At 58.6% G+C, this 15347-nt stretch overlaps 3 protein-coding genes across 3 annotated transcripts; 1 reads left to right on the plus strand and 2 right to left on the minus strand.

Moving 5' to 3' along the window:
• Positions 1-1998: 1998 nt before the first annotated feature.
• POLR3K (RNA polymerase III subunit K) lies at positions 1999-5622 on the minus strand. Its single transcript, XM_007957435.1, has 3 exons — positions 5512-5622; positions 3384-3471; positions 1999-2126 (listed from the first exon to the last, which is right to left on the minus strand). Exons 1-3 carry the CDS (start codon positions 5620-5622, stop codon positions 1999-2001), a joined length of 327 nt encoding a protein of 108 aa, XP_007955626.1.
• Positions 5623-5962: 340 nt separating this feature from the next.
• SNRNP25 (small nuclear ribonucleoprotein U11/U12 subunit 25) lies at positions 5963-7809 on the plus strand. Its single transcript, XM_007957436.1, has 5 exons — positions 5963-6082; positions 6416-6506; positions 6628-6733; positions 7141-7215; positions 7752-7809. Exons 1-5 carry the CDS (start codon positions 6041-6043, stop codon positions 7807-7809), a joined length of 372 nt encoding a protein of 123 aa, XP_007955627.1. The 5' UTR covers positions 5963-6040.
• Positions 7810-8743: 934 nt separating this feature from the next.
• RHBDF1 (rhomboid 5 homolog 1) lies at positions 8744-15011 on the minus strand. Its single transcript, XM_007957438.1, has 17 exons — positions 14895-15011; positions 14696-14826; positions 13675-13888; positions 13038-13247; positions 12831-12953; positions 12602-12759; positions 12034-12291; positions 11850-11961; positions 11676-11750; positions 11417-11578; positions 10780-10880; positions 10622-10685; positions 10174-10268; positions 9743-9818; positions 9576-9676; positions 9323-9476; positions 8744-9163 (listed from the first exon to the last, which is right to left on the minus strand). The coding sequence occupies exons 1-17, from the start codon at positions 15009-15011 to the stop codon at positions 8744-8746; spliced, it is 2571 nt and encodes an 856-aa protein (XP_007955629.1).
• Positions 15012-15347: the final 336 nt, after the last annotated feature.

Here is a 15347-nt window from a genome sequence, read left to right on the forward strand (position 1 = left end):
CAGAGTGCCTAGTAGGTTTAAACCGCTGACCTTTTGGTTAGCAGCCGAATGCTTTTAGTACTATGCCACCAGAGCTCCTACTGCTGGTCTAACGTCATCAACAGAAAGCTGATAGGCTTTCACGTTAGGCTACTGAAAACTCACAAACCTCTCAAGTGGACAATGATCTCCATTCCACAAGCAGAGAAACGGAGCGGGGAGAACAACCTGAGCGAGATCACACAGCCAGGGCACAGGCAGGCAGCCTGGACACACACGGCTCCGTGCTGTCTCTGGACAGCAGACACAAGAGCTGGCGCCTGAGCAAAGAACGCACGGCATAAGCAGGCGTTACAGATAACACCCCTGTGACAGCAACCCGTTTATGAACCAGAACAGACAACCTCGGGAAAGAGCCAGTTAGCGGTGAAGGGCGCAGGACCTGGTCACCGTAACAACAATCACATAAGCTTGAAGATCCCATCGAGTCTGGGAAAGACTCCACGTCTGAAAAAGTGGAAACCTCCATCAAAGGCAGAGTTAAGCTCCATGTCACAGCAGGACTTGGTTATTCAGGCTCAGCTGTGGCAGAGCATCTCAGTCCACTGTCCTGAATGGTAACTCACCCATCCATTCCCAGCTGGTCTGAGGAGCCTTTCTCTCTGGAGAAAGATTAACACAAAAGTGGAAAGTATGTAAACAATCTAATAGAAAAAACAATGGCATCTAATTAAATCTAATTTTTAAGGTATTTAAAACTCTATAGTATTTAATCCAACCCTTGGAAGCAGATCACAGTCCTCGGGTGATCCAAATGGCTGAGCACTTGACCACCAGCTGAAGGGCTGGTGCCTCACACCCACCCAGGGGCACCTCGGAAGGCCTGGCCATCTGCTTCCAAGAGGTCCCAGCCTTAAAACCCCACGTGCAGGCCTACTCGGCACATGTGGCCACCACAAGTCACAATCAACTCGGTGGCAACTGACAAGAAAATTGGGGACCAGGTGTGCTGGTCTGATAGAGCCTGGTGGAAACCCTGAGACTATGGCCCCTAGCTGCCCTTCAGGTCTGGAATTGAACCCACTCCTGTGACTTGCAGCCAAACAAAAGACAGGCATAGGAGGTGAACATTTACATTAAGCAGATACACTCCTTGGAGAGATCAATCATGGGAGAACAGAAGGGCTGTGTATACACAGGAAGACAGCTCAGGGGGCAGGAGTGCATGGAGGGATGGACACAGGGAGGGGGTAACTAAGGGGAGGAAGTGGGAGGAGAGCTGTTGCATTGCGGGAAATTGCAGTCAACGTCATGAGACAAAGTGTATGTGAGCTGCTGTATGGAAAGTGAATTTGCTCTGTAAATTTTTCCCAAAATCACAGTACAAAAGAAAAAAAAAAGAAAACTGGGGAAGGTTTAAAAGGTGAATAAGGAATAAGATTAGAAATAATAAACAGATTTAAGTCCATGTTATTAGCTTTTCTGGTCTGAATCAGTTAGAACTAGTTCTGTTAGAACCAGTTTAGAACTTAGTCATCAATCTTGTGCAGTATGTTGTCAACTTTTTAAGGCTTATTTATAACACAGAGAACATAATACTATAATTTCCATTTTATTTTCAGAATAAGTTTTTGATTAAATACTTTTGCAATTAAAACTTAAATATTTAGGGAAATGTAACGTACTGAGTTAATAGGTTTTACTTTATTATCTGTGTAGACGGCACAGATTATGAAGAGAATGGGTTGCTGAGGGAACGTCAATTGCTCAACACACAGAGACCACCTGGACCTTCAACAGGGTAGACCCAGGTGAGGACATTCCTTTCCAAGCTGAAAAACAGCCTGGACGTCAACAGAGCTGTCCACTCCCACTGGCAGATGGACTGTGTCCACACTCCCTGTCTCTTCACCACCACACCATCAAAGGCCCATGGCCCTCAGGACACAGTTCACAGTCCCACCAGGAGTCCACCGTGACACAGGACCAGACACGGCCATTGCGGGGCCAGCCTGGCTGCTAGTCCCGCCAGCGGTGTCCACACTGGGCGTTGCAGCACTTGTAGAAGGTGGTCATTGGCTCATCAGCAGAGCGGGTCTGAAGCTGCATGAAGTAGGCACGAGGGTGTTCACACTTGGGACACGGCTCTGGCAATAAGAACAACAAACAATGTCCATGATCAGCACGAGTGCGGAGTCAGTGGCACTGAGGCAGCGGGAACCTCTGCTCACCCAGCCTTCCTCACCAAGGGCATCTTACACCTCAGTGAAGGCCAGGCCGGTGAGCAGGGCAGTCAATCCATGAACAGTGGCATCACTCCCACTATGCTAGAACCACAAGGGACCTTGAAAACTCTCCTCCACTCACAGGGCCCCACATTTCTGCTCACACCTGGTTAGAGGCCAGTTGGAGAGAGAACACAGAAGCTGTCTCTGGACCCACACTTGCACAGTTCCCTGGCAAGGGCACTGCCCACCCCCAGGCATGAACACAAGCCACCTGGCTTCCCAACTGGGATCCTGTCATTCCACAAGGACCCACTCTGACCTTCCTTTCCCATGGCATTCAAGGGCCCATTCTGGCAGCTGGGCTTCAACCTGCTTTACCAAGATGCCACCACACATCCCCTTCAAGTGCCTTATGGCTCATGGCTATAAACATGTTGTCACTTGGAGAAACCAACAGCACTCTCAAAAGAACATTAGTACATAAAAACGCTGGGCACGTATTCCGTGCAAACTCTGTGGACGCTAATCTCCAACCCAGTGACCTGGCTGTTCCTCTGTGGGGTGACCTGGCTGTTCCTCTCTGGGGTGACCAGGCTGTCCCTCTGTGGGGTGACCGGGATGTCCCTCTGTGGGGTAAAAGGAAGTGCTAGCCTAGAGTTACACTCCCCTTCTCCTTAAAGGTTAGCCTCCTTACAGGGGTTCTCCTTCCTCCCTAGTCACAGCCATCTCTCTCGGAAATGAGTGAAATAAATGATTTTACCGAGAAGGCTGTTTAACGCTCCTGGGTATTTTTTAAAAATCTACATTAAAACAAAAAGACCCTATTTTCTCCCTATACTCTGGTTTTTATTGCCACTGTGACCACAGCTACTGTCTTCCAGGTGCTTCCTCAACTCAAGTGGTATCCAGCTCTCTTTGTCCTCACGTGACCCAGGAACACGTATCAGCCCCAGAGAGGCCAAGTCCCACAACAGGCGGTACCGAGAATCTAAGTGGTCTGTGTGACTCTAAGACTTGTACCAATATTGTGTGTGTAACAAATAAGTTTTTAAGGAAAAATATGTCTTCTACTTTTAGAAGCCCCACTGTAAGTCTATCATCACAAACTCTGACATGGAGATGCAGCAGGCAGCCTCGTACTTCTCCACAACTTTGCAAAAGAAAAGGCTTCCTCACCTGCAGTGGAGTCGACGTTCTCCCAGGCAGCTGCTCCTCCAAGCACGTCATCCACTTCTTTCAGCTTGGGATACTTCCGGTTTGTCACCTGACAAACAAAGCCTTCAGACTCGCCAAGGTAATGGCGGGTATAGACCCTGGGCCACCCAACCACCACAGCCCCCAAATGTCTTCCCAGCCTTGCTCCCTCCAACAGAGTTTCTGCCTCACAGGCCAGGCCCTGATGCTCCCTAGAATTCAGAGACTCTGATCAGGTCGCCCATCAAGAGCAGAGAGGCAGTTGGAACAGTGCGATCTCTAAAACATTTAGCGGAAGAAAAATGGGTTAGGTGTGGCCCTCCTCCTCTCCCAGCTGCTGACAACCAGATGAGAGAAGGAAGTAAAATGGAAACCGAAGAGCAGCACTCAGCTGGGCAGCCCAGCCGCTCCCCGCCCAGGCCACGAGAGCCCTCCGAGCAGGTTATGCCCGGCTTCTTTCCCGATTTTTATCACATCCCTGAAACGTCAGGATTACATCAGGGTGCATTCTTCCCATAGTTCCGGACTCTAAAGGAGTGTATACAAACACCAAAGATGAGGCAGCACCGATAACTCTACTTCTGAAGAGTGTAACGTTCCATTTCAAAGAGAAATGCCGAAATCGTGTCAGTTGCAATACACCAACCAAACCCACCGCCCTTGAGTCCGTTCTGATTCACAGAACTGCTCCATGGGTTTCCAAGGCTGTAGTCTTTACGGAAGCAGACTGCCACATCTTTCTCCTACAGAGCGGCTGCTGAGTTTGAACCACTCACCCTCCTGTAATACAGCACGCAGCCTTCTTCTACTAAACATTCAACTGCAGGTTCCACTCCAGGTGTTCAGACTAGGGCACGGGAAAGAACTTACTAGAGAAAATCCTCCGCCCCAGGGCCTGCAGGGGCTGGACCGTGGTCTCAGGGCACAGCAAGCAGAACTGCCACAACACAGTACATAAAAATCTTGTTCCACATCCTCCTTTGGTGAGTAGTGACTGTGGTCTTAAAAGCTTTACAGTGGCCAACTACTCGTGTCCCCTCACCTGGAGCAAAGTAAACCAGTCACATGGGAACAATTACTCCAATGGTCTGATGGACCACAGGAACCTCAGCCTACATGACCAAGAGACCAAGACACCTAGAGAATACTCAGCTACCAATGTCAACCACTCAGAAAGGGATCAAAACAGGAGATCCTGGATAAAGTGGGAGAAAAAAATGTGCAATTGAAAAGCAAAAATGACCAGAATTACTGGTTGTAGTAGAGTGACTGGTAGAACGCCCAAGACTATGGCCCTGGGTGATCCTTTGGGCCGGGAACTAGGCTCACTTGCGTGGATTCGCTCTCAGCCCAGCAGCAAAGGCCTACAGGCGGAACACCAACCCCAGTAAGACGCAGCCCCTGCAGCAATCAACCGCGAAAGATCAAAAACGCAGCCCTGGCATCGGGGGAACCTGGACAGACAGGAATGCACGGCCGAGAAGGACACGATGGGACGAGAGCTGTTTATAGTCGGGCTGGTGATGGGTGCCGTGAAACAATTGTCGAAAGCCAAACGAATCTGCTTGGTAAATGTGCACCCAAATCACAGTAAAAAAGTTTAACGAATAAACAAAGTTCCCTGCCCTCCTACCGTTTATGTTTCGGGGGTAATAAACACGTGCGGAAATTATACAGCATGTGAGGGTGACGAGTGCCACGTTAAAAAAAAAAAAAAAAACGGGAAGACAAAATGGGGAGGGTGCCGTTAATCATTTAAGCCGCAACCACCGAGTCACGTGGCTCTGAGGCAGCGTGCGCCCCAACACCACTAGCAACACTCTCGCAGCCGGTGCTGCTGCGGCAACGTGGGCAAGACGGAGGGGCACGTCAGCGGACGAAACCCGAGCAGCAGGCGGGCGAGGTCCGCGCCGGAGCACCTGAACCGGCCCGGAACCACAGAAGGCTTCCGAGCATAGACAGCTGGGACCTGCCTCGGAGCAGTGGGGAGCAGGGCACCCAGCCAGCGTGCTGCAGAAATCTCCGCACAGCGCTGCAGGAGCGGCTGGCTGCGAGCGTCACGAGGCAGTGCCCACGCGGGCGTGAGCAGACAGCAGGCGGCGGGACCCACCTTGCGGGTGATGTTGTGCACGTAAGGGCAGGTATTGCAGGCGAAGCGGTGGCAGCGCTGCCCTTCTTCCACGATCAGCCCGTTCCCGCAGCTCGGGCAGAAGAGTAGCATAGCTCCTGGTTCCCGGCAGCCCCGTCGGTCGCCCGATTCCCAACAGCCTCAGCGACCGCTCGCCTCCGATACCCGCTCCCATTGGCCGAGGCAGGGCCACGCCCCAGGGCCCCTCCAATAGGCACGCTGGCCTCGCGCTCCCAGCGGGCCTTGCGATAACCGTCCCGCCCTTCTCATTGGGTATGGCGGCCGCTCCGCCCCCAGGCGCGCCAATGGCGCGCCGACTTCCGTGTACGGGCCGCAGTCCCGCATGGACGCGCTTCGCCTCCTTCGCGCTGACTAGCAGGCCGAGGGCCAGGCGGCCGACGCGGACCTGGAGGTAGCCGAGCGCGAGGCGCGGCCCGAGGCGCCCGAGGACGATGAGGACGAGGCGCTGCCGCACTCGGAGGTGGTGGACGTGTTCCAGGAGGGTCTCGCCATGGTGGTACAGGACCCCCTGCTCTGCGATCTGCCTATCCAGGTGCGCGCTCTGGCAGGGCGGGTCTTTCCCCTCGGTCCTGTGGGCGCTGCGGCCCCTGGGCTGGAGGCGGCACGGGGCTGGGTCTCAGAGGGCGCGCTCCAGCCTGCCTCTTGGGAGCGGGTGTCCACTTTGAACCGTTAGCTTAGAAGATGTGAGTGGAACGTGAGCTCCTGGTGCTGCAAACGGAGCTCGAACAGAGGCAGGGGCCATTATCGGGAGCTGTGGGGCCAGCTCAGTAATTGCTTTGTTGTGGGGGCACCAGTGTTGGGCTGCTGTTGGCTCGTTGTGTGCACTGTCTCGGGGATGACAGCTTCCCACTTTCACCTCTTGCAGGTCACGCTGGAGGAGGTCAGCTCTCAGATAGCGCTGGAGTACGGCCAGGCCATGACAGTCCGCGTGTGCAAGATGGACGGCGAGGTCATGCGTAAGCGAAGCCCGCCGCCCGCCTCCCTGAAGGTGCATCAGGGCCCCGGCAGCCTGCCCTGAGGCTAGCCTGTGGGGCCCACCGACCTGGGGTCTTCTCCCATCTGTGTCCCTGGTTGCAGCGGTCGTGGTGGTGCAGAATGCCGCGGTCCTGGATCTGAAGAAGGCCATCCAGAGACACGTGCAGCTGCGGCAGGAGCGCGAAGGGGGCATCCAGCACATCAGCTGGTGAGTGGGGCAGGACCCTTTGCAGGCCCCCCAGGCACACGCACTGGCCCCTGGCTGTGACTGAGGGGACATTGCTTTAGCACACCAGGCCCAGCCTGGACTTTGGTGGATTCCTGCCCGCTTTCTTTCTACACGCTCACCTGCGTCCTCCTGCCTCTGCGGCTGCAGGCATCATTTGGGGGCACCTTTGGGTGTTTCCAGTGGCCCGAAGTGGTCTCCCAGGTTCCAGGCACTGCAGCTTGGTCGTGTCCCTCCCCTCCCTCACGCTCCTGCTAGGCATCGGTGTGTTTCTGCGCGAGGTGTGCGGCCCCCATGCAGCAGTTTGAGACCTCCCTGCAGCTGCCTCAGGCCTGGTCAGCACATAGTGCAGGAAGAGAGCCTTTGTTTCCTGAGTCTCCCCTTTGCAGGTCCTATGTGTGGAGGACGTACTATCTGACTTTCACGGGCGAGAAGCTCACAGAGGACAGGAAGAAGCTCCGAGAGTAAGTCCTGTGCACACTGGGAGCTGCTGGGGGAGGGGCTGGTCCTCGCTGGGCTCTAGGACCCATGTTCTACCACAGGGAGGGCCTCCTGGAAATGTCCCTGAACTTCGGGGGCCAGCTCTCATCCCTCCCACTGAAAGGGCAGGCAGAGGAGGTGGCTGGCTCTCACCGGTATGAAAGCATCAGGGTCCCGAGGGGCTACCTGGACCAGGTGGAAGGAATGAGAGCGTGTAGTGGGAGGAGTGGCGTAGTGCCTAAGGCACTAGACTGCTAATCACAAGGTTGGTGGTTCAAACCCACTAGCCACTCTGCAAAAGGAAGATCGGGCAATCTACTTCCGTAAAGATTTACAGCCTCAGAAACTCAAAGGGGGTCACTGAGTGGGGATCGACTCGATGGCAGTGGGTTGGGTTTTTGGATTTTTAGCGGGGAGAGGCTACCCGCTAGGCAGCGTGAATCTCCTCCCTCCCTGGGAGCATACTTGTTGCGCCCCCCTTCTTTTTCACAGACACTTCCTGCCTTTCCTTCTCTTTCAGTTATGGCATCCGGAATCGGGATGAGGTCTCTTTCATCAAGAAGCTGAGGCAAAAGTGAGCCCCCAGTGAGGACAGAGGGACGGGGGTCAAGCTTTTCCCCTCGGCCTCTGTCTCTGTCACAGAAAGGCAGGTTACATCTTCACCCCAACTGTGCCCTGCCTCCTCCTTCCTCCCCCATCGGAAGCCATCAGCATGAACCTCAGGGCTGTCAGATCCTCCTGAGGCCCCCACCTGACTACTTGTGAACCCCCACAGGGCTGTGGTTGTGGCTGTGTGTATACAATAAACGTTTAAAGTCAGAAAACAACAGTACTCTGGGCAGGAGGATTGGGTGCTGCCCAATTAGGGAGGTGAGGGGAGGGAGTGGCTTTGGAGCAGGTGGGCCCTGAGGTCTGGGGTGGCTACGCCTGAGCTCCATGGCCACACGGTTCACGGGCCACGTGCTGCTCCTGCCATGAACTGTACAGCAAGGAGAACAAGCAGACTGGCTATCTTTGTTTCTCCTCCTGGGACCAGAGCAGAGTGCATGTGACAAACAGATGTGGCCTCCTGTCCAGCCCTGGCTGGGTGGGGGGTGGGGGAGGGCTCCCCAGCAGGGCTGAGAGCAAGGGCATCACTGGGGCACCCCACCATCACCTACCAGTCACCAGAAGAGGGGCACCCTATGTCTACTCAGATGAGAGACTTCGCTCCATGGCCACCCAGCCAGAAGCAGGAAGGAGGAGGTAGCCAGGATCAAGGTAATGGCAGCTAAAACGCTCCCGTTCATTTACTGGCCACGTAAGGTGGTCGTCAAGAGACTGGTTAGAAGGTGATTACGGGCGCTAGTGTAACAAACGTGGCGGCACGAGGGGTCCAACCGTCGTGAACAAGGCACAGAGGTCTGTGTTCAGAAACATTACGGTCCTGCCAGCTGGAAGGGGCAGGGGCGGCCTGGGCACTGGGCTCCAGGCCTGCTGGAGCGCGGCCGCAGCCCCCTGCCTTGGCTTGGCTCAGTGCAGCTGTGCATCCAGTTCGTACTTCTCACAGAACTTGTCGGTGAAGGGGATGCAGGTGAGGAACTCGCACCACTCGCAGCGCACCGGGTAAAAGTAGAAGAGCACCACCAGGCCGGCGAGCAGCCCCAGGAATACCGCCTGGAAGACGATGATCTGGCAGCGCTTCCGGTACAGGTCGAACCTGCCAAAGCTGACGTAGGGCAGGAAGGCGAAGGACAAGAAGAGGCCGCTGACGAACCCGGAGACGTGGGCGAAGTTGTCGATCCAGGGCAGCAGCCCGAAGGCAAAGAGGAAGAGGACCACAGCCAGCAGCTTGAAGAAGGCACGCCAGGGCCGCGCGAGGATCTGCCAGCTCTGGAACAGCTCCACGAAGAGGCAGGCCAGGATGCCAAACTGCGAGCCAGCCGGGCCCACCTGCAGGGAAGCAGAGCACCCGTGCAAACCTAGGCCTCAAGCCACACCCCACCTCCCAGGCCTGGAGCCCGTCGGAACTAAGGGCCAAACATGCCTGACACGGGCCGGAGGTGGACAGGTGTGTGCAGGCATTGCCACCCACCCAGAAGGACGGCTCACCTCCGCCCGGTATGGCAGAAAGATGGCACTGGCCAGGTTGCCGGTGATGCCACTCAGCAGGTAGATGATGGAGATGCGGTGCCAGCCCGCCAGCTTCTCCAGATCCCGCAGGATGGTCATCTGGAAGCAGACGGACACCAGGCAGTGCAGGACCCTGGGGGGTGGGGAGAGGTTCAGCAGGGACACTTGGGAGCCTGCCATCCCTGCCTGGCCACTCCCCAGCACACCCCACCCTGCCCAATGCGTCACTTGCCCTGCGTGCAAGAAGAGGGACAACCACAGGCGGTAGAACTGGTCAGGCACCTCGGGGTTGAGGAAGGGCAGGAGCCCACACACATCGTCCATGCAGTGCACCTGCACAGAGGGGCCGTCAGCACCTGTGCGGGGGAGCAGGGGCTCACCCTGTGCTCCGAGACCTACCTGAGAGCAGAGCGTGGCCTCCTCGTGAAAGTAGCCTCTCATGAAGTCACAGTACTCCCGGGAGGTGATCTCACACCTGGAAAGTCAGGCTGGGGGTGGGAGGGTGCCCCCATGTGGGAGGGAACCGCTGAGGCCCTGAGGGCAGAGGCGTGTACCCCCACCCACCTGCGTTTGATGGCCTCAAACTAAGTCCAGGCTGTTGACCCCATTCCTGTCAGTGTCTTGGATCATTTTAGAACTTTGTGAGAGAGAAGGGCATAGCCACTGGCCGCTGCCGAGTCCCAGGACCAGCTACGTGTGTGCGTGCGTCTCCCATCCTGCAGGCACACATGCACACCCAGGCATGCATGCACATACAAGCACCCATGTGCATGCATGCACACTTAAGCACATGCACACACACCATGCATTCTGCACACACGTGTACACACCTGCCCTTGGTGCCAATGCAGCAGGGACGTCCCGTGATGACACAGTCCATGTGGGGGTGGTTGGTGTGGTTCCCAGCACTGTTTTTGGTGCAGATCTGGGTCACAGATGGGGATGAGCTGCAGCTGGGTCAGGGCCTCCCCCAACCCTGGGACCCACACAATGCTTGGGGAGACAGGCCTCCCTTGACTTCGTACAGGCAACAGACTTCGTACAAGCCTCAGCTGGCCTATCTCTGTAGTTGGGATGATGACACATGACCTCCATGTCTCTGCCAACCTAGCTCAGACCATCTGCTCAGAGGCTGGCACTGCTGACAGGCTGGCGAAGGCCAGGCCATAGCACTCAGACGTGGTGGAGCTGAGACAGGGCCCATGAGATAGGCTGGGGGGTAAGATGTGGCTCCCTACCCACCATGACAAGGGTGACACCCCCAGGACCTCTACTCACCGGCCACTTGGTGATGTCATCAGGCCATTCATGAGGGTCTTCAGAGGAGGGTTCATCGCACACCCTGAGTGACCAGCATTTAGTCAGACCTGCTTAGAGCCTGCCTGCTTGATGGCCCTCCCCTCCTAGTGAACGAGGGAGTAGTCATGGGGACTAACCTGGGGTCCTGGTGGCAGACGGAACCAAACTGCCTCTTGTGCCCAGCGAGGTCTGGGGCACTGGGGTGAACAGGCCACTTAACCCAAACTGCCAGTGTGGACTGTGGGAGACACAGGGCTCAGCTCCAAGTTGGTGGTAAGGCGACTCAGGCAGGGTCAAATCAAGCTCAGATACTCCCTGGGTGCAGCCTGGCACCCTGACCCCACAACTCAATCTCCAGGAATTTACATTCGGGCAATGAACGTGGATTTCAGGGCAGATTTTGTTCAACAGCATAATTGGTGCTAGATTAAAATCAGAAAACTGTCGGAAATCAGGGAACTGGGGTAAACTACTGCCCCTTGTGAAAACGAGCGTGTCTTTTTCAAATACACATATGAGGCTTAGTGAGCAAACTTAAGTCTGACTGAGGCCCGTGCACACAAACACGACACATGCTGAAAGGCAGCACCCCAGTCATAAGACACACGTTAAAGTGGTCGTCCTGGGGTGCCGGGTGAAGGAGCGGTTTGGGGGGCGGAGGAGCAAATGCACAGGGGCCCCGCACAGACAAGGCAGTGCACCATGAAGGCGGGGAACAGTGAACGGCTCCACGCGAACACGCAGCGCGGAGAAGGGGGTGGCTGCCGCACACACCGAGCACTCCTCCTCCGAGGTCTGCACGCAGCCCGAGCGGTCGTTGCGCACACAGCAGGCCGAGTGCCTCTCGCGCTCGCGAGCCGCGCGGATGAAGCTGTGCACCTGCGGGTCCTGGCGCATGCAGGGCGAGAACTTGGCGCCCAGGTGGATGAGGGCCTCCTGCGGGTGAGCGAGCAGGGCGTGGAGCTGCGGCCAGGTCCCCTCGCCCTGCCCAGCCCGCCGCCCTCGCTCGCGCCCGCCCGCCTGCCGCGCTCACCGAGCTGGGCCCGATCCAGAAGTTCTCCTGCTGCACGTATTTGACGTTCTCATAGACGCCGCGGTTCCGTAGCACCTGCGTGACGGGGCGAGCAGGGTCAGGCCGCGCCCCGTCGGCCCTCTCCCTCTCGGGGCCGCGAGAGGGGTGCACAGCCGGGGAAGGCGCGAGGCTCACCGAGTCCACCGTCTCATGCTGCGAGAAGCCCACGGGAGCGATGCCGTAGATGCAGACCGCCAGGATGGTGACAAGCGAGTGCACGAAGGTGAGCCAGTAGGTGAAGAACGGCCTGCGGGGCGGAGCATCAGCAGGTCCCGCCCAGCCAGCCCCGCCCACGGCCCCGGGCAGCCCGCCCACCGACCTGTGGTCATCCATGTCCTCGATCTGCCTCTTGACGTAACTGTCGATGCGCTTGCGGTAGGTGCGGTTGGTGAGGCGGCCCACCATGCCCAGCCCGTACGGCCGCTTCTCCCGGGCAAACAGCTTGCGCACTGGCACAGCGATGCGCTGGCCCCGCCGCGGCCCCGCTGCGCTCACCACCTCCTGCCGCAGGCGCACCTTGGGCTGCGGGGCTGCGGGGCTGCCCTCCTTCTGCTTGCGCCAGCCGCGCTCCAGAGGCCTGGGGGGCACCGCACTCAGCTCCCGCCCGGACTCCCAGCTGCCGCAGTGATACCGCCCCGCCACACCCCGTGGGACCAGGGCGCCCGTCTGTCTGCGCTGACCCTTCCTTGTGGAAAGCAACAGCTGCACCCCTTCCAGCAGGGCAAGGAGGCAGGTACCAGGGACAGACGCCCCCACTGTCCCCATCCGGCCCTTGGGCCCTGGGTTGCAGCGCCCCTTGCACAGGGGGCGGCCCCAGTGGCAGAGCTGGGCGCCCAGGGACAGTGAGACGCCCCGCGACCTGGTGCCCAAGAGCGCGCTGCACTCACAGCATCAGGTGGCTGCGCTCCAGCTCACTGCGCTCCAGGGCCCCGCCCGTGAGGTCTGCCTGCTCCGGGCCTTTCTCCCAGTCCTTGAGTGCCGCCTCGGACGGGGACTCGAACACCTCATCCGGGTAGGTGGACAGCTCCTCGTGGAGGACTCCTTCCTGAGCAAACACACGCGGTCAGGGGCACCGAGGCGGACCAGGTGGGGGCAGCCCTGCCGCCGGGTTCTTACCCGGGCAAAGAAGGACGTGTCCAGCTCCTCAGGGAAGTCAGCCGTGTCCTCCTCCAGGAAGCTGGCGGGAGTGAAGCTGCGACGCTGCAGCCTGCGGCCCGTGCCATCCCGCACCGAGCGGCCCTGGGGGTTAGAGGGGTGGGCAAGGGGGTGAGGGTGCGACCCCTTTCCACCTCCTCACCTCACCCCTCACCTCACCCAACCCACCTTCACCAGCGCCGCGGCTGCGCGGAAGCTCATCTTGGCCACGGACTCTCGCTTCCGCCGCCGGGGGAGCCGGTTGAAGCCTGAGCGGGAGCTAGAGAAGGAGCAGAGGGAGGCGGCACCGGGAGTGATGGGTGTGTGGGGGGCACTCAGGCCATCGGAGGTGTCCTCCACCAAGCGGAAAGCCCTGCCCCGGGCCAGGGGGTCGATGATCTGCATGTAGGGGAGAGGACTGTGGAGTCGGGGGCTGGGGTGGGCACCATGAGGGTGCCCCTGCCCCCCAGCTGACCTGCATGGAGAGGGGTCACCTCCTCCCTGTGAGACCCTAGTCAGCTACGTAGGGGCCTCACGCCCACCCACAGCACCCAGGGGCTCCTTCCCCCAATCCGTCGGGCCTTTGCACAGGCAAAGGGATAGGCAGGGATACTCTCCTTGGCCCGAAGGCATAGCCCAGGACCCTGCCCCCTCCTCTGAGGCCCCCCTTCCCAGACTGTATCTTTCAGGGCCATCACATCACCATCTGTTCTGTGCCCGCCCGCCCCAGACCTCTGCTCGGGACACTGGCCCCAGTCACAGTGCAGGGGTGGGGGTCCACTGCACACCATGAGGGGCCTGCTGGGGCAGCAGCACGAGGGCACACCTTCTGCATGCCCAGCTGGCATGGCCCCACGTACAGCGGGGGTGGCGTCTCCGTGCTGGTCAGTGAGACGTTGTCCTGGCTGGGCAGGTCCAGCTCCCGGATGACCTGAGGCTTCAGCTTCCCATAGCGCTGGCTGCAGTGGCGGATGCTTTTCCGCTGCCACTTCTGAGTGCTGTCACCGTCCTTGCTCACGCCAAACCAGTCGGCTGTGCCCCTGCCACGGGAGGACCTCAGCACAGGCCACCAGGCCCCCTTCCCCAGCCCCCGAGCCATCCTCCTGGGCATGTGGCGTCACCTCAGGCCCCTGATCACTCCCAAGGGCAGGGGTTCCAGGGCCTAGGTCTGATTGAAAGGACGGAGGTATGGATTCGAACCTCGCTTACCCCACAGAGCAGTAGCCATCCCCAAATTCCCGCTAGAAGCAGACACCTTGCTCAGGTGCGCATTTATTTCAGTGGGTCCTCACCCATCCCTGACACAGGGGAGAAGCTGAGGCTCGCCCTTAGGTGAGCCCAAGGGTCCGGACCAGGCAGCAGCCACAACCAGGGACATCACAGACTCAGACAGCAGCCTCTGCAACCTGGCAGGCTGCCCACACCGCTTGGACATGCACAAGAAACATGGCCAGCACTTGCTGTTAGGAGCCCCAGGGCCTGCCAGCTGTGCTGGTAGCTCCCAAAGGGCCACATGCCATGCACATGTCAGCACACACATGCCCTGCAAGTACCTGAGCAGGGACCGAGAGAGAGACCGGCGCTGTGGGAGGGCCCTTCGGGCAGCCCGGGGGCCCCAGACGGGCAGAGTGTGCACACGCTCAAAGCGTACCTGTCGGCTGCTGGGAGAGGGCCCAGCAGTGGTGGTGGGGGAGACAGAACGAGAGAGTGCACACTGAGGAGAGCAGAGGGGTGAGGGGATGCAGTGGGCTCCAGAGGAGGAGGGCAGGCTGAGGCGGGGACCAAGAGCAAGGATGAAGCCTGATGGGAGGGCCTGCCCCCACCCGCAGCTGACCCGGGAGTGATACCTGCGGATGGTCTGTGTGATGGACGCCTGGCGCTGCAGCACAGGCCGCCTAGGCTCAGGGTGGGGCGAGGGCACGCGGGCGGTCTCGGCTGGCATGCTCACACTCCGAAGGAAAACCTGGCGCCTCAGGGGCTGGGAAAGGGCTCAGGGTGAGGGAGCTGATCAGGGCATCCTCATGACCCCTGCTGGCCCAGGCTTACCTGCAAGAAGCTGGGCTCCTCAGTAGCTGGGGGGGCCACAGCCGGGATGTCCAGCTTCAGCCAGGGCGGCTTCTTGCGCTGAAGGCTGCTGGTGCTGTCCCTTCGTACCTCACTCATGGTTCAGATGGGCTGGGCTCTGGCAGGCCTGGGGGCACAGGGCATGGCTCAGTAATGACTGTGGGGCTGACCTCTGACTGCTGATGCTCAGGCCTGGCCCAGAGGGGGGCAGATGGGAGCACGGGAGCCCCATGGGGCCCAGCCAGGGTTCTCTGATGATGCGCTCCCCCACAGGCCTTCCTGACACCAGCCAGGCCCACCTGGCAAATATCTGAGTACCTGCTACAGACCAGGCCTTGTTCCTGGTGCCTGCAAGACACCAGTGAAGAAACGAGAAAGGACAGTCAAGGATCCTACCCTCTTAGCTTGTGTGACCCACAATAGACTAGAGTCAGT

The sequence above is a fragment of the Orycteropus afer genome, unplaced genomic scaffold (assembly GCF_000298275.1).
Source record: "Orycteropus afer afer isolate SDZICR_OR568_19922 unplaced genomic scaffold, OryAfe1.0 scaffold00751, whole genome shotgun sequence".
Classification (NCBI taxonomy): domain Eukaryota; kingdom Metazoa; phylum Chordata; class Mammalia; order Tubulidentata; family Orycteropodidae; genus Orycteropus; species Orycteropus afer.